This window comes from Drosophila melanogaster, chromosome 3R (genome assembly GCF_000001215.4).
Source record: "Drosophila melanogaster chromosome 3R".
NCBI lineage: Eukaryota > Metazoa > Arthropoda > Insecta > Diptera > Drosophilidae > Drosophila > Drosophila melanogaster.
In genome coordinates, this window is record NT_033777.3 from 12915688 (window position 1) to 12934813 (window position 19126).

Here is a 19126-nt window from a genome sequence, read left to right on the forward strand (position 1 = left end):
CTGTTACTCTCTTTTACATACTCTGTTGAGGTCAATGTTAGTACTAACATGCAATGTCCCGGCCTAACATCTGTTGATTTCAAAGTCTCCGCTCTGTTAGCCTTACATTACAGACCCTTAACAGACGCTACAAAGCCACAAGCTAACAGAACCAGCATCCCAACAGTTTTTAACACCATTAAAACCAGAGAAAATCCAAGAGCCATACCGCGCCCAATGACACGGCCTTTGGCCTTCTCTTTCAATGCCGTTCTCCAAATGAGAGAAATCTCTGTGAAACTCCCGACTTAAAACGAAGCTGTGTCGGCGGAGGTCTTGCGAAAGTACAACCGCGGCATCAAAGAGTTCCCCAGAATCCGTGCCGGAATCCCGAATCCGGAGTCCGCTGGCCGTAGTCAGTTTTACGGCAACTTTGGTGCGGAGCGGTACGAAGGGAAAGCGCTGCCGAGCGATACGGTACGGTCCATCTGTTGTTTTTAAATCGACGTCAACAGACAAAAGAGGAACACACAGGGCAATGGAGCAAATTTAAAAATTTAAATTCAAGTTGAAAATCTAATATATCAAAATTATCGCACACGTGCTGTGAAATTATGGATTTATGCAAATTTTGTAATAGATCGCAAAATGGCGGTGCAGCAGCATTGGCAGACTGAAAGTGCATAAATATTTCAAAAGTCATGTGTAGATTTTAGACATCCGTACCGAAAGAGAGGGGTATGTATGCGGGAAAGAGAGGACTGCAGACGTGTGTGTTGGTGTGCATGTGTGTCATTTAAGCCAGTCAATGAAATGTTTGTTAATTATGTATGTGTATACATTACATTGCCATTAAGTAATTAACTCAGCTTCAAGCAGAGCTGTTTAAGTCACTATCGTTTTCCCACTCTCTCTCTCTCGCGCTGGGTGTGCACGTGTGAGTTACATTTGGGGTCATGCGGATATGAGTGTATGTGTGAGTGCTTGACATTGTCTACTTCGATGGGAAACATGTTGCGTATACGCCATGTTAATGCAAAACAAATTGAGAGCAAATTGATATGCCAAACAACTGCAACTACCACTTGAAATCGAAAAGGAAATGGAAACGTCAAGTGCGACCTGATATTGCCATTAATTTGATATTTATATTATAATTGGAAGACAGACGATTTTCGAGATTTTGAGCGCCTTGGGGAAAAGTCCTGGTGATTCATCAGCAAGTCAGTCTCACAAAGCATTTGTCTAATTGCATAAGCGTAGTCTACTTTTGCAACAATCAATTCGAACCATTTTAATTGTTGTCTGCTCTCTAGTATGTGAATCGTATTTTTGTGCATTTGCGTAGTCCTCGATTTGATTTCGTTATCTGTCATGTGCATGCTTGAGTGGCATTCTTGGCTTGGGGAATTGCAAATCATATTTTTGTCAAAATATTTTTATTGTCTGGCATCTACTACTCGTCCAGATCTTGTCAATCAGCAATATAAATTGCATAAAAATAATTCAATTAACAAGTGTTCAAACTAGCAGAAGAACAATGACTTTTCGCTTTTCGATTTGACAATGATATGGTTTGCTTACTCATCTAAAATGATAGATAACGATTTACAGCTTTAGTGAAACAAACATAAAGCTAGTACAAAAATTTATGAATTTATAACATAAAGAAGGTGTCGTTTTTCTTGCAAGATTCAAAAATGAATGCAGTGAAAACAAAACATTTGTCATTTATTGACTTTTGAAATAATTTTTTTGTCTAATTTAGGTGTGCGTTGATTTAAATATTTGAAATATTTACTGATACACATTGCAGTCAGTCCTTCTTTTTCCGACCTGTTTCTGTCCGTTCCAATAATAATTGTAATCTGTTTATTTACTTTACTTGACCACCTGTGTATTAAGCGAAAAATTTTAGTTGTCAACGGCCATCTCATAGTTCAGAGGCTCACCGTCTGTTTTTGAAAAATAAAGTGCCGTTCCGCAGCAAAAACTTTGCCACGGTAATTTTAATAAACGCGTCAATGAAACCAAAACAATGAGGACAGCATCAGCAACAATAACAACAGTTTTAGCGAGGGGAAGCCCACAAAAAAGAAGCCACAATTTGATTAGAGCATTAAAGGACTTTGTGCCACAAAGCCTGAAGCGTCCTGCCGAGGTCAGGATGTCTGTTCCCCAGACTTTCAGATTTTGCCTGGACCTCGGCCAGCTATGAGAATTTTTGGCTTCTGAAGCAGACAAAGTTGTCTGCTATATTTTCAATTTTTTTTTTTTTTTTGTTTTGCCTATGCTGCTGCTGGAGCTTGGTGTATTTTTGAAACTGTCAACGTTTAAATAACGCTGACAATGACAATAAACAAATGCAGTGGCCAAACAGAATGAAAGCGAAAAAAAAGCCGAGAAAAGTTTAATAAAAAACGGAGCCGAGCCGAAACTTTACAAAAGTCAGACATGTGCGGGCGAGGGAGTGGTCTATAGATGCACAGAGAAAAATGGTCATATTAGATCATTTGGGTTTTAACATATATTTGTGATATTTCAGAATCAATATATATGCAGTACCATTAAATGTTATAAATGGATTTTATATTATATTTTAACTGGTTTTTCAGTACGGCTACTGAACCTCTTTTCTTTGCGTGCACAGTTATTAGACAAAGAATATATTTTGCGCTTGGACGCCAAAAAAGTTTTAAAATCGAATAACCTTAAAACAAAATGGTAAAGTGAAAGATTTTTTTAAGCTATCCAGGACTCTTCACTTATTTTTCTAGCTCATTGGCCTGCTGACCTGTCAATGGCATTTATCGATATCGAAACTATATCTATGTAGATAAAGGACGATGTAATCATGAGAGGCGGCGCGTAGACCAGAAAAAGTTTTGCCCCCGAAAGTTTGGACTAATAGAAAATATGGCCGGCCATTGAGTTTGGCCAAAAAGGAGCAAAGTTTCTCGCCTTCCCATCAACATCGTCCCGCCTCGATATTGTTCCATGTGGCCAGAGAGGTGGATCGAAATCAGCTGGGGACTTTAAAGGCGGCTGCCCACAATGGACCTGGGCCGCTGGCTGCTGCAGCTGGGCGTGCACATGCTGCTGGGTAAGTTAACGTTAAAGTACTGGCCACAGGATATCTCCTATGGAGAACCCGGTCCTGGGCCATAATAATGAAAATATTTGAAACTTTTCATTTTATTGCCTTTTGCTTTTAATCCTTTGGCAAGCCGCCGCAAACCTTTTTTACGACAAAGTCCACGTTGTCGGCAACTTTGTGGCTCCCGCTTACATATACAGACACACACACTATGACTATAGTCGTTTAGGCATTTCCGTTTCCGCTCGGCGCTTTTGTGCATTTGGCTTCTGTGTGACCCGAACACGAAATTAGCATAGCAATAAATGTGTTTGTTTGGGTGTCGCCGCCTTTTGACCCGGTCGCTGCTGATTTTCTCTGCTGACCCGACCTCGACCGCATCAATTTATGTTAATTTTATGCCGCCGAAATTGTTTTTTAAATACACTTTTAATTATGGCCAATGAAAGACAAAATGAACCGAAACGTACAGAACTTGGAACGCAAATAAAAATAATAATTTCAATTAGCTTTAATGTGTCTGCCACAGATAAGCTTTCTTTTTCCACTTTTGTTGCTCTGGCAACACGGCGGATAAGCAATATTCTACGAGGGAAATACAAAAAAAACAAGTCAACGCTGGTAGCAAGAAAAAGGACCTGCTAAAAATAGAACATTTTATTTATAAACATTTATTACGGAATATTTTCCGAGTTTTATATGCAAGAGCAAATATTTGATACTCATAATTTTACCACATTACAGTTCCGGAATATGAAAAGTTTGCACTTTTGTGCAAAGCATAAAGTCATAAACGTGCAGTTAATAATGAGAAAATATTAAAAAAGTTGCAGCAATCTCGCCGTGATGCATTCGACACGATTAAACGATTCTAACCGAATTTAAACGAAAATATATTGATTGCCAAAACATTTTGGTGAAGTGTATTTTCAGCGCTTTTGTTTCGTCGCCGTTTAAATTAAATTTAAATTGACCCCTTTTACTATTCTGTAAATTTATTGAACATTATTTGGTTATGCAAATTTGCAATATGCAAAACGTATTTATTACCAAAAAAAAGAGTGTCGAACAAAATGTCAAATGATGTGCACAGTTGGTTGGGTTTCCCCTTTAACGAGCTCATGCATTGTTTGAGGAACCTCAAATGGCAAGGACAAGGACATAGACGCAGACATTGACAAATGCCAGGACACTCGGCTGCGATGGCAGAACATTTGCATAAACCAAACATAAATGCGACAATTTCAACCCGGAATACGCCTTAAAGGATTTACCCCACTGTGTAAAAATCGTCTCTCTGCCGGTCGCTATATTTTATTTGCACTTTTCTAAAATTTATAGACGCTCTTAAAATTCACTGCAAACAGTGGCTGCCTGCTACGAAAATAAATATTTGGCTACAGCAACGAGGAGTCGTTGCCGGCCCCAAGTGCCATAAAGTTTATGTTGTAATTTATAATTTATATTTCCTTTCTTAATAAATAAATAAATAGTCAAGTTTATGTTTGAGTTTTATGATTTATATTTTAAGTTATTTCAACTGCAACACCAGCACCACGACCTACTCACAGCAAAAACGTACAAGAAGGAAAGAAGGAATAAAAAGAGTGGTATTCTCTTACAATATGTTTTATGGCATAAAAGGTGTGGCCATTCATATCAAATATAAAGTAGTGTTGTTTAACGTTATTTTTGTAGGTTGAATAGTATATTCCAACACGCCCCCTCAAAAATAACGTCTATAATTAAAAACATAACAATAATATTCATTAGTAACTATCAAATGTGGGTGGTGTGCATTCTGGGAAGTGTTAACTGATCCAGCATTTGCTGCGAGGATACGGGGAAAACCCAGAAAAACCCGATCAGATCATTGTAACAAAATATGTTTACAGGAATTTAAATTTGAAAAATATATATAAAAAATTTCATTCAGCATTCGATTGGTCGTCTTGCAGCAAACCCAATTTGTCTCGTAACTCCACAAATCTCGCAGCAGGCAACGGTTTTGTAAATATGTCAGCCAGTTGATTCTCTGTAGGAATATACTCAAGACAAATCACATTATTCTGAACTTGCTCTCTGGCAAAATGATATTTAATATCAATATGTTTAGCTCGTTTATGACATGAGGGATTGTTTGCTATGCTAATACAGCCTTGATTGTCTTCGTAAATTTTAATGGGGTTTTCTAGTTTAATGTTAATACTAGTTAATAAAAATTTAAGCCATAGAGCTTCTCTCACGGCTTCAAATAGGGCCATATACTCAGCTTCAGTTGATGAGGCTGCTACTGAGTTCTGTCTCTTTGTATTCCAACAAATGAGATTAAAATCAAACATTTTGAATAAATACCCTGTTGTACTTTTTCTATCAATTTCACTACCAGCCCAATCAGAATCCACATAACCAATAATTTTATTTTCAAATGCCAAGTTCTTTTTAAAAATCAATTTCATATCGATAGTGCCCTTCAAATATCTAAGAACTCTTTTTAAGTTCTGCCATAATTCGGAGTTATTTTTGCTACTATATCTGCTCAAGATATTTACTGCAGTAGTTAAATCTGGGCGTGTACAAAGCATTATGTACATTAAACATCCTATGAGGCTACGGCATGGGGTATTGCAGTCTTCATCTGAATTAAGTAATTCATAATTTATTTTACTAGGTAAAGGAGTACTAACTGCATTACAATTTTCCATGTTAAATTTACTTAAAATTTTTTTAACATATGCAGATTGGCTTAAATAGATTTTATCTTCCTGCATCTCTATCCTAATTCCAATAAAATGTTTTATTTCATTTAGGTCAGTCATCCTAAACTTTTCCATTAAATACCTTTTGAAGTTATTCATTCTTGTCATATCTCCTGTAGCTATAACCACATCATCTACATATAATAATACATATATGTTTTCATTGATGTTACCTTTGTCTAAAATATATATACAGCGATCAACTGAAGAGTTTACAAACTCACACTCTTTCAATGCTTGCTCAAATACTTCAAACCAGCATCTAGCCGCTTGCTTGAGTCCGTAAATTGCCTTATTCAATTTACACACATTGTCACTATTACACGATATACCTTGAGGAAGTCTCATATAAATTTCCTCTTTTAACGTGCCATTTAAGAAAGCTGTTTTTACATCCATTTGATGGACTTTCAAGTTATACTGTATTACTAATGACAATATAAATCGGAAACTTGAAATTCTAGCTACAGGAGCAAATGTCTCTTCATAGTCTATTTGGTATTTTTGAGTGAATCCTCGTGCAACCAATCTAGCTTTGTATCTAATTGGATTTCCAAGTTCATTATATTTAACAGAAAATACCCATCTGCTATCTACAATATTTTTGTTTTCAGGCCTTTTTGTAATTGTCCAAGTATTATTAATTTTATGAGCATTTAACTCTGTATTGATGGCTTCTTCCCAAGAAGATTTATCATCCCTATATTGAATTTCATCAAATGAATTTGGGACATCGTTAAATATAGTGTGAGCATTTAGAACAACTTTATTTAGACTATTATCCTCTTCATTATAGGATATCTGAGGCTTAGTCTTTAATCTCTCACTTCTTCTATTAATAATTTCTATGCCATCATTTTTAGTTGGATTATCAATTCCAATTTCTTTTAAGTGCTCTGCTGTTTCACTTTCCCTACTCTCATTCGGGTTGCCTGATCCCTTACTTTCATTCAGGTGATCATCTCGCTTTCTTTTCTTACTCTCATTCAGAAAATATTTATTACTTTCCTTACTATCTTTCAGGAATTGTATGTTGTCGCATTCCTTACTCTCATTCGGGAATTCTGTTTGTATTATTTTCCTACTGTCATTCGGAAAATTTTTATTTTCACTTTCCTTACTATCTTTCAGGAATTGTATGTTGTCGCATTCCTTACTCTCATTCGGGAACTCTGTTTGTATTATTTTCCTACTGTCATTCGGAAAATTTTTATTTTCACTTTCCTTACTATCTTTCAGGAACACTGTTTCAAATTTAACAGCTCTAGAATTAACCATATTGGTTTCATCGACAACAACATCTCTTGCGACAATAAATTTTTCATTTACAGCATCCCACAACTTAAAACCATTGGGTTCATAGCCCACAAAAATACTTTTAAATGATTTATCATCAAACTTTCCTTGTTTGTTTTTAATATGCACATAAACAGTTGCACCAAACACTCTCAAATGTTTTAAGTATGGCTTCTTATTGTGCCACATCTCATATGGGGTCTTTGAACTATCAACAAGTGCTCTACTAGGAATTCTGTTGATTAAATAAGTAGCAGTTAATACTGCTTCGCCCCAAAAGCTTTTATCTAGCTTTGCACCACTAACCATGGTTCGAGCTTTTTCCGTAATGGTTCTTATCATTCTCTCAGAAACACCATTTAACTGAGGTGTATGTGGCACTGTTAAGTGATAAGAAATTCCTTTCTTAACACAAAATTGTCTCATCTCATTTGACAAGTATTCTCTACCATTGTCAATGTATAAGTACACAACCTTTAAATTAAAATGAGCTTCACTCTTGGCTACAAAATCTTGAAACATGCTAAACACATCAGATTTATATTTAATTAAATAAGTTACACAATAATGTGTAAACTGATCAACAAAGATCACAAAATAATTTTTATCATCTAAAGTAACTGGAGTAATAGGCCCACAGACATCTGAGTGTACTACAAAAAGTGGTCTTTTAATATGGGTCTTATCTTTCAATTGTTTAAAAGGAAGTCTTGCCTGTTTACCATTTAAACAGGGTTCACAAATTTCACATGATAACTCTAAGTTGTTTAGAAGACTTTGATCACTAAACATATTCTTTCGTTTTATTTCTAATAATTTGCCATCGCTTATATGGCCAAACCTCTCATGCCATAAACGAAAATTATTTTTATGCTTAGCATTTATAGAATATGCTTGAAAATTGATCACAGGTACATTGTTTAACATACCTGAATTTTTGACAACCATTAACCCATTTTTCGAAATGGTTACACCGCTTTTGTCAAATTCGATCGACATTCCTGCCTCTTGGAGACGCTTTACGGACATCAAATTACCAGCAGCTTCCTTACAAAAGAGTACATCCTCCAGTGTAATCTCATGGTCATTCCGTAGTCGGACAATACCACGCTTAGTGGCATAAATAAATTCGCCTTGCTTGGCCACTGCAATCTTAAGTGGAGGCACAACCTCCACACTGTCGGTATACAGCGACTCATCATTTATAAGATGGTCACTAGCACCAGAATCAAGGACAAACCCGCAGTTGTCCATCACTGAAGTATTATTCACTTCTTTTACCATAAACGCAATGCCGTGTGATGTTGCAGTTTGAACTTGTTTTTCATTTTCTTTATTTTTATTATTTAATATTCTTTTATAATGGAAACAATCTTTTTTAATGTGGCCTTCTCTGCCACAGTGGTGACACTTGACTTTATACTTTGAATTTCCCTTGAATATTTTCTTTGGTTTAGTTACCCGATTTTTAAACAAATTATTTTTATAAGTGTTATTATTGTTGTGCACGATCGCGTTCATAACTTTCTTGCTTGTATCGTTGTGGTCATTTTTAATTTTAATTTCTTGATCCAGCAATCTATTTTTCACAAACGCCAATGTCAAATTTTCTTCAGATAATGTCTCTATCGCTGTAATAATTCCATCGTAACACGAAGGCAATGTGATCAGTAAATGAGAAATTTTATCCATCTCTTCTATTTTTGCACCAGCTGCCAACAATTCACTTATAAGTTCGTCAAAAATATGAAAATGGCTTAATAGTGACATCTCACTCGATAGCTTCAGAGAAAGCAAACGTTTTCGCAGCGCCAGTTGCGACGCCAAACTTTTTCGTTCATAAACGGCGTCCAAATTCTCAAGAATCTGACGCGCCGTAATGTCGCTTGTTGCGAAATTTAAAAACGAGTCGCTTAGGTACTCTATTATTGTACTTTTTGCACAACGCTCTGCCTTTTTCCAGGAGTCATCTACCTCGTTAGGCATTAAACCATCAACTACTTTAAGCACATCTTGCTCGGCTAAAAGAGCCCTAATTCTAAATTTCCAAATCGCGTACTTCTCGCCATCAAACGGCTTAATATTACGTTTAGCCTTGTCCATTTTTCACTCAAATTCTGAGAAGGAAATAATTTCACAAGAATGTGAAAAAAAAAAGCTATTTCACAAGAATGTGAAAAAATGCTATTTCACAATTTATTTTCACAATCTTTAATTCACAATTTAATTGTTTATTAGGCATGGACTGGGCCCATAACCTGTTGTAATTTATAATTTATATTTCCTTTCTTAATAAATAAATAAATAGTCAAGTTTATGTTTGAGTTTTATGATTTATATTTTAAGTTATTTCAACTGCAACACCAGCACCACGACCTACTCACAGCAAAAACGTACAAGAAGGAAAGAAGGAATAAAAAGAGTGGTATTCTCTTACAATATGTTTTATGGCATAAAAGGTGTGGCCATTCATATCAAATATAAAGTAGTGTTGTTTAACGTTATTTTTGTAGGTTGAATAGTATATTCCAACAGTTTATTTAAACAAATTGCCGATTTTATAAGTGTCTTCAATTTTAGTAAGTGTGCGTTTCCCTACTCTCCACGAAGGCAGAGTAAACGCTGCGATGTCTGTGCCATGTTTGCACACAAAAATTACACATTTTCGCCCTCGAAAATTGGGTGCAGCATCTACATGTCATTCGGGCACAAGTCTGACAAAGCCGCTTGCCAATTCTGAAGTTGCTGTTGCAGTTGAAGCAAAACTAACGGCTGGGGTCTCTATTCTCAAGTTTAAACTTTCACGCGTTTCCAGCTGCATACCAAATGGGATTTGGTGCAAAAACCCTGGGAAAGTGGAAGCTAAAAACAACACAGCCACGCATCAGCTGAGAAATCTCGACCATGCTTTTTGGCCAAGCTTTTTCTAGCTAACTTGGCCTGCTCGTGTTGCTCGTTTAACTGCTCGATTTTCCTTTAGTTTTTTTTTCGTTTTTTGTTTTATTTTATTTTATTTTTTTTTTTTTTTTTTGAAGCCACTGCGCTTTGCTGAGATTAGCATCTTTATTTGTGTTTGTTTGCCGCAGCACAGCCCAGAGCCAAACTAAAACCAACTCCCACCTCGATCCAAACTGGTGCCCGGAATCCGATGTCCCACTTGTCGTTGTTGGCCCCGCATTTGTATGCAAATTATAGACGCTTGGCCCCTCGATTTTCCCGCTTTTCCGGCTCCTTAGGCTGCTTACTTTTCCCTTGGTTTACTGCAGATTTGTCTGTTCGAGCGTTTATCGTTCGTTCGTCGTGGCAAATGCTTAAAGCGGATTTGATCTCAGTCGGAAAGTATAGGCGAAATACATTTCGTCCTTTACCAACTATTCGGATCCTGAAGTCCCCATTAAAGAGGTCTCAAATCCTTCGAAGTAGAAGAGCTTATTGAACTGCTTTTGGCCCTTGACTTTCATTAGTACTGGCTGAGATGTCTTCTTTCTTTTCCGAGCCCAAGAGCGAACCGGCTCGCCTGACAAGCGGAATGGGAAATCATCACTAAGGAAAATTATAAATAAAACAGCAGATAGCCAGAGTTCAAGATTTTTTCACTCGAAAACACTTATTATATAAAGAAGATATTCATTTCAACTATATCAAAACACGAAATGATTTTGGCCATAAAGACCAAAAAAATTAAATTTATTTAGGAATATACTGAAAGATAATAAACAAGACAAATCATATTTTCATTAGCTAAAATTTTAATGTGTACGCAAAATATTTATAAAAACAAAAGAAAATTAATGAACAAACTATATAAAGCGATTATCTGGTTAATTGCTTGGTAAAATCTGGTTACTATCACTTAGTAAAAGTAATAACACAAAATAACCTGAGATTGCGATATGCTTGCAGGCATACGGTCATTTTGTATTGGGTAAAATCTTTAAAAATCCGTTTGGCGCGAAATTAAAGGTAGTAACAGCCAAAAAAAATTGACACTTCATAGAGGGTTTAAATAAAGAAAGACATTATTGTATACAGTTTTTTAGATGTGCTTAGTATTGCAGCGTTTTTTCTAGTGCACAGGAGCATCAAGAAATTGACTTGCAATCTTGTCTTGGTCCTGGTTTTTCCTCCGACTCGGATTCATCCTCAGTATGAGCCGCTGGTTTTGCTCCTGGCCTTCGTTGTTAGGCAGCAAAGTTCACTCAAGTGCGTTGATTGCCGTGCAAAAAAGTTTCGTTTGTCTGTATTTGATGTACTTATTTTTATTATTTACATACACAAGCAGTCGGCATCGGTACGCACACAACCATACACACCCAGACACACTCACACAACCGCAAACAACAGTTGTGTCCTGTCTTTTTAGTCGCGCAGGTGAAGTTTTCCATTTACTTTGCCTCTACGGCTGTCATTAAGCTGCGGTTGCCGCTGCCATTTGCAAATGTGTTTGCCATTGTCGTCCTTGTTGGTGCTGCTGCTGCTCCTATTCTTGTTGTTCGTCGGCTGCTTTGACATGCTTCAAAGGACTCATGTCAGGGATTGGAAACCGAATCAGAATTGGAATCAGAATCACAGCCAGGCAGGCACTTTTGTCTGTTTGTCTATTGAAAGTTTAAACAAGTTTGTCTCGCCCGTTTTCCCATTTTCCAGATGTTGCACCAACTCAAAGAGTTTTTCCTCGAAGGACGAACTCGAGCAAGCCGAAAAATAAATACTCTGCTCGTGGTGCCTTCGGCAATTGCAACTTTTGACATCCTTGCAAGTTATTTCAACTGTAAACTGCGACAAATTAAATTCACGAGTGTTGCAGTTGCAACTGTTGCTGCAGGTGCTGTTGTTGTTGCCACTGCTGTTGTTGCTGTTGGTATTGCTGCTGCTGTTACCTAATGCGATTTGCGAAAATTATGCACAAGTTGTTGGCTTCCACTTGGCGACGTCTCGCGGATTTCTTGCTTATCATGCGGCAGTGTGCTCCAGTTGCAATTGCAACTTCAACTGCAGCAACTGACAGGGCCAGGATTATGGAAATTCTGTACTGGCAGCAAGTTCGACATTTAGCGTAATATAAGGAGATGGAAAAACACCGCGGCAACAGCAACAAAAACCCATTGCAGCTAATGATATTAACCATTTTTTCCGGCATTTTCCCCCTTTTTTTGCACCCGTTTCTCTCTGGCTCTGTCTGTTTGCACTTAAAAGCGTTCTGCAAATTGTAAAAACCAGCACGCGGTTGTTTGCTGTTGTTGCTATTGTTGTTGGTGGCAGCGTTTAGTGCGTTTTTGTTGTTGGAAAACTCTGAGCTTTAGTGCTCGGCATTTCTACAAGTTCATTCAATTAGGAGTTGTGCGTCGGTTGCACTTGTTCTCATTTCTCCCTCTGCAATGCTTTAATTCGTGCCATTTCCATTTTCCTTTTGATAAGCTTAAAATACAGAGAAGCGATTAAGAGTGTTTCTCAATTTGAAACAATAAGACTAAAGCCGGGAAAAGGGACCAAAATATTTGTGGCAGCCATTGTATCCGAAATATACTTTAATAAGGCAAAGAAGAAATTAAATATTTTACATATTTAATGGGAAACCAATATATTTTAAATATACCCAAAAATATGTTTGCGTTAATATTTTGTTTCACGATTTAAATGTAAAGCAAAAAATGTATGCAGAAAAATGACACAAAGTATTAATTTTTATTTTACTCATTCGAATAACAAAACCGATGAACCCAAAAAGATTTTTTCTTTTTTTTTGAACTCATTTCCCTTGTCATTCGAAAAAGAACCAAATGATAATTTTTTATTACCACACAATCTCTGTCAGGGATTCGAGATTCTGTGGGACTGGTTTAATGCCTCAATTTAAAGCAGACGAATGCAAAACATTTCCATTTCGTTTTCAGTTTTTCGTATTTATTCTTTTTATATTCACAATTTTTATGGCATTTCTCATCATTTTATCTGACGTTTTTCATCTCGCTGCATGGGACTAACATTCTCCCCTCTGTTTTGCTCTTCTCTCCCCTGGAAAATCCCAACATTTCCACCCTGCCAGTTGTGCGGCGCATTCAGTGTCTACGTGTGACTGACATCAATGTGCCACAAATTGTTGATTTTCGTGATAACGTGACATTATCCTGCAGCTATGACATAAGTGGTCACACGTTAAATTCGGTTAAGTGGTACAAAAACGGAAAGGAGTTTTTTAGGTAAGTACAAAAATGTCACTATATATGCACTTTTGTAGGTTTTCCACACTGTGAGATATACACATTATATGTACCCTTCGTCACATAATTATTAAAGTTAATTATAATATTGGTAATATTGGTTATATATTGGTCTAAATTAATGCCTCATAAAATTGAACTAAAAATATTTATTTCTTATCCAGTTTCGTCGATTTTAAGCTATGCATAATAAGCTATGATAATATAAAATATATATATATATTATAACTATATAATAATAGTTATAACTAATTCGCAGACCTGATAGTTTTGCCGCCGACTATTTCCAGCTATAATTTATGATATTTATTCCAACACGCAGCTGTCAGATGCACAGGAATCTGGGCCATGGTTCCCGTGACCTCTGACCCCCGAGTGGTTTTCTGTGCAAGCACACTACACGCACCCGCAAATATGTTCATTGTCGACCGACTTTCTTGCTCAATTAATTATTAAATAAATTAATTTGTGTTGACAAATTAATTTAAATGTTTGGCCAAACAGAGAGCTTCGAGCCCTACATCGCTTTCTCACACAAGTTGGCCGTTAAGCGTCATTTATTATTTATGCACACATCGTTTGCAGCGGCCCAAAAAGCAAACAACAAATTAATTGCCCAAAAGAGCACATATTTCGACTGCTGGCTAGCGAAAATGTGATGATTAAAAGGCCATTTGACCCCCAAAGTTAGCCACAGTAAGTGCCATGATAACACTTCATCATTGTCGGCTCGTTCTACTGCGATGTGAAAATTAAAAATCTTCGTTGTCTGTCTAGCATTTTGCTTAATTAAAAATGAGTAGAGCAGAGCACATAGCATACATGAACTCTCGCACACAGAAAATCTGCGAGAAATGCTGGCAAAAATGAAGAAAAAATATAAGGCAACGAGACAGTTAGTGAGTCCCATGGGGCGAGCGAAAGTTTTAATTAGACAGCAGCACGTAAAAGTCAACTGGAGGCAAATTGCAATTCCACTTGCACTTGCAAGCCGAATGCAAATTAAGGCAAACACTAGTGCAACAAAAAGAGCCCCAGAAGTTCACAAATAACTTGCAACATTTTTCTCTTCTTTGAGTTTTTAGGCAACTAATTGCCAATGGCTCACAGATTTCTGTTGAACGTTTCAAATTATTGTTTAAGTAAAACTTTCATACAAAATAGTTTTATTTTACAAAACCAATAAGCTCAACTCTACCATCTCACATCACAGAATACTTTAAGAATGTCTGTACTTGGTCCTGGATTTTATTGAAGTAAAATGTCAAATGACAAATTCAAAAGGTTCATATCAAACCAGCCGGATAGTTTACCATTTATTGTATCCTTCTGGATCACAGCACAATGGTATTCATCTTTTTTTAGTGAAATTAATTTGACGTGTACTTTAGCTTGCCTTTTTTTCTGTGTGTGGACCGTAGGAGAGAAACTCGAGCATTATTCAGCCCCTGTCCCAAACAAATCCCCTTGTAACGAGCATCGGTCGTCGGCGGTTGCCGTTTATATTGCTTATCAAATTTGTTGATTTGCTGCCGCAGTTACCGCCTAAGCCGCAAATAATGCGAAATCGGGCCCAGGGCCCCCAGCCGCTTTTTCTACCATGGCTATTAACAAGTGGCGCTCGAAGGCGACTTATCAACACTACAGCAGCGCACAAAAGTAGGCAACGATTTTTTTGCCTTAGCCAGGATTTTATTTATGTGGTTTTTGTAGCAGGGGAAAAGCCACTTGGCATCTGTTTGCGAGTGTGCGTGTGTGTGTGTGTGTGTGCGCTGGACAAGTTTTCCACTTGAACACTTTTTGTTGTGGATTCCGCTTTTTACATGTTTTGAGGCATTTGTGGGATTAATGAGCATCAATCCACAATACAAAACAAATTAAAGGGCTGCCCTCGACTCGACAGCCGTGCCCCTTTTTCCATCGATTCGACCACTCGTCCCGGTTTTCCACACGTCGAACCCACATTGGCAATCAGTTAAGGTTGAGTGCATGTAAGCCACTTGTCTGCTAGTGGCGAAAAAGAGAAACGATTCCTCCATTTCCTGGCCGGTTTGCGTTGATGGCTTTGAAAGCTTTTAACCCAAGCCTACGACACACATCTGCAGATTATCAGTTGGCTTTCGCAGGGATGAGGGAGGAGGACCTTTGCAATTTGCGGCCACTTTGCCAGCTCATCTCCACTCCCACTCTATAGTGCTGTCAGCTTGGCTATTTTTTAGTAAAGCACTGGTAATTTTAAAAGGAATACCAATAAATGTGTAGAAGGGCTATAGGTTTGCTATGTAGCTGTCAGACTAAAAAGGTGATAGTTTAACAAAATTTTCAGTATATTTCCCTATGCTTATTTTTATTTTTACTGGATCTCATAGAAAATTCTTTCTCTTAACTTAAGTTGTAGTAATTAACATAATTTGCTTTTTATTATACTTGTATATTATCCCTTAAAGTTGTCTCTTTGTAACTGGCTTAGCAAGAAGTTTTAACAGCACTTGAGCTATGTACTAAAGTATTTTAATTAATCACCCAATCTTCGCAGATACTCGCCCCTCACCCCGCCCACCTACATTCCGTTCGCCGTTGAGGGCGTGCAGCTGATCGATGACGGCAACGAGTGCAACGAATCCTCCTGTCGCGTGGAGCTCAATTTATTGGGCGTCAAGTCGTCGGGCGTCTACAGGTGCGAAGTGTCCGGTGACGCTCCCCACTTCCAGCTAACTGCACGCGATGCCAACATGACCGTCGAAGGTGAGTCCAACAATCCAGATGATGCAGGCGTTGCAGGTGGAACAGGTTGGGCAAGTGAGCAGCAACGGGGTGCCTGAGTAATGAAATGCAATTCCAATTGTTAGTCTTAAATTAACGAGAGTGAGCCAGTGGGTAAGCCAAGCTCCACGCCTCAACCGCCAACGGGCACGTGCTCAAAAACTATCTTTGTGGGCGTGATGCAAATGCAGAACAACATTGTGTTCACTGAGATAAAAACTGAGATATTAAAACATTGCTGCTGGTAAAACACAAAGCACATTACAAGTAATTTATTTTTATTTCCTTATTGTATTTGGAAGTTTAAAGGAATTCGAGTACTTGATTTTAAATCAAAAATTCTACAACTCACTTGACATCTTCAGGGCTGAAGTTTAATAATTTTTTTCCAGTGCATAGGTGCATTTCTCGTTGGCGTATCCCCGCCGTGCTTCCTTTTGCTGCTGCACAGCATAAACAGAGTAAAATGTGTAATTTCCGTGATATTTTAATAGTAAACAACGGTGGAAGAAAACTGCAAGAAACATGCAGGGCCGTTTGCATATATGAAGAGCTGGCAAAGTGGCTGGCAGTGCAGTGGGCCAGTGGGTGGATTGGTTTGGCTTGGGTGGTGCTGCCGTGCCGTGGGTGACTGGGTGGTGTTGCACACGCACAGGATAAGCTGTAAGGAAGGCGAATGCGAGGCAGCCAGCCATTCAGGATGTGCTCGCGAGAGGAACAGCGCGCGTTCATAAAATGTAACCAAGAGATGCATGTGATTCGCATCCGTACACACACAAGCACACAGGGGGCACCCTTCCTGCTTCTGTGTGTGTGTGTGTTTTTGTGTATGTGTGCGGCTCTGTGATTTACGGCAGCACTTTATGCTTAAAAAGGATATCGCTAAAATGAAAAGCTCCAGCACTGCCAGTGCCTCCTTGCTTCTCTTTCCTCCTATTTTTCCCTCGCAGCGTGTGCGTTTTGCCTTCCTTATTTCGCTTTTACTTTTGCCCCACAGGATGTTTCTCTGCATGTGTTTTATGATCATCTATTTTTCCGCTGATATAAAATAAATATCTTGTAGATGCGGGGCAGTCATGCCTCGGGCTCTGCTACTTTTCCCCGGCGCTGCTGTTGCTAAAATATTTTTAAAAATTTATCAAAAGCAAATAGAGAAGTTGGGAAAAACAAACAGAAGCGTAGCAGAAAAGTAGCAGCAAAATAAAGAACCATAGCAAAAAAGGTGCGCCATTTGCATGTGTAATGTGCGTTTAAAATTAGCTAAGGACGTAACTGAGAACTGAGATGCACTCAGCCGGGGAAAAAGTCATCTGTCTCACACTCGCTCATAAGTGAGTGGGGTCCTTTCGCAGCAAGGATACTGCAGGTGCTTTCCCTCTTAGCTCAACTCAGCATTGCTTTGGTTAGTTAGACATGTCTGTTTTTGATAGCTGTACATATGAAACCACTAAGCAGTACGATAACATAAAAAACATAATTCCAGATGTTTTCTCTATATAACTTTTACAAATTCTAAAATATTTAATAAATTATTACAGCACTTCCCCAAAACAATCCACTCATCAGCAGCTTTCACTCAACTTATCGCTTTAATGACTTCGTAGAGGTCAACTGTAGTACAGATTTCTCCAGCCTTTTCACACGGATTACCTGGTACGTCAATGGGATAAAGGTATGCGTAGCCAATCCAAATCTTCCTTCAAGATCTTAGCATTCGTTTTATTTTTGCAGGTTTCTCTGGTGGATCTACTACCCTCTTTTGAGACCACCATAGTAGCCCATGGATACAGCATGCGACGCATTGTTTCCCAGCTCAATTTCTACGCCAATGAACCACGTTTCCATCAATTGCAATTGCAAAAACTGATCCAGCAAAAGCGGACAATTTCACCAGCAAGACTTGGGCTCGAGCTGCGTTGTGTTGCGGAGATCGATCGGTATCCTCATCTGCAAAGAGAAGGCACTATGTTCGCCCAGCTCTTCAGGGACGATATCGATCAGAAAAATCAGAAGCTGATCAACTCGAGATCGGGTAAGTCAACATAGATACTCCATTGATAAATGTATCGTTAAAAATCCTTAGTTAGCTTTATTAGTTACGTCGGTCACCCACTAAAAGAAGTTCAACGTTGGCAAACTCCAAATTTCGAACTTGCCGGAAAGTATGGCGATACGTATTAAATTGTTTGTTAAAAAGTTCCTTTAATTAACGGTGTTCAACAATGCGTGCTCTTAACACTTAAAAATATTTTTAAATGTTTATTTTTTAATTACGAAACAAAATTTGATGGCTCAAAATTGTGGAGTGTACATTTGGTGCTTAAAGTCTCGTTTCGTGGCATTGCTTTTAATGCACTTGACCGCAATGTCAGCGGTCGCTAATTAAAATTAAATACGTTTCCACACGGACTGACAGTCCGGTCGCGGTCTCGCTATTTGGACAAATTTTAACGCAAATTAATAAAAGTCTGATCTCTGACCCGTTGACCCCACTGACCCCACTGACCCCACTGACCCCGCCGACCCCACTGGCCATTACCACTCCCTCGTACTCACATTTTATTTCCCTATCTCTGCCTCTTCCTGTTGCAGGTGCCACTCCAAATTCACAAGTGCAGCATCTGCTGCTGGTGGCTATTTCGATGACGATGACCGCAGTGCGACTCTTCACACCGCTGACATTTCAATATGGCGCACGGAAGTCGGCGCGCTATAAAATGGCGGCGACGTAATGTAGTTTTCCTCGTTTCCGGTTTTGATTGCGTTATTTTTTGTTCGGTTCGATTTGTTTAACATTTTTGTAGCTCTAAGCAACTGAAATGCACGTGAGAATTTACAAACAAAATCAATGTAATATTAACGTATAATTCTAATAAAATGTCTCGGAGAATTTTGTGGGAAAAAATTAACTTAAGCATAGGCAAGCGAATCCTGTAAATAGCCTTTAAGTGTGCAATCGAATTATAAGAACAATGAAATCATCGTCAATAAATAAGCAAGCAAACAAATTA

At 38.1% G+C, this 19126-nt stretch overlaps 1 protein-coding gene and 1 long non-coding RNA gene across 3 annotated transcripts, besides 1 other annotated feature; one reads left to right on the forward strand and one right to left on the reverse strand.

Moving 5' to 3' along the window:
* The first annotated feature begins 368 nt into the window (after positions 1 to 368).
* beat-Vb (beaten path Vb) lies at positions 369 to 19126 on the forward strand. 2 transcript variants are annotated; one of them, NM_001275582.1, is made up of 7 exons: positions 369 to 456; positions 2757 to 3082; positions 13178 to 13331; positions 15889 to 16097; positions 17654 to 17787; positions 17847 to 18147; positions 18708 to 19126. In NM_001275582.1, exons 2-7 carry the CDS (start codon positions 3034 to 3036, stop codon positions 18845 to 18847), a joined length of 987 nt encoding a protein of 328 aa, NP_001262511.1. In that variant the 5' UTR covers positions 369 to 456; positions 2757 to 3033; the 3' UTR covers positions 18848 to 19126. The 2 variants fall into 2 exon arrangements, with proteins under 2 accessions (NP_001262511.1, NP_731748.1); NM_169481.1 differs by having other exon boundaries at positions 435 to 717.
* Positions 4521 to 9665: a mobile genetic element.
* Positions 15047 to 15640, reverse strand: lncRNA:CR44236 (long non-coding RNA:CR44236). The gene has a single exon (NR_074007.1). It is a non-coding gene; the product is annotated as a long non-coding RNA:CR44236 (long non-coding RNA).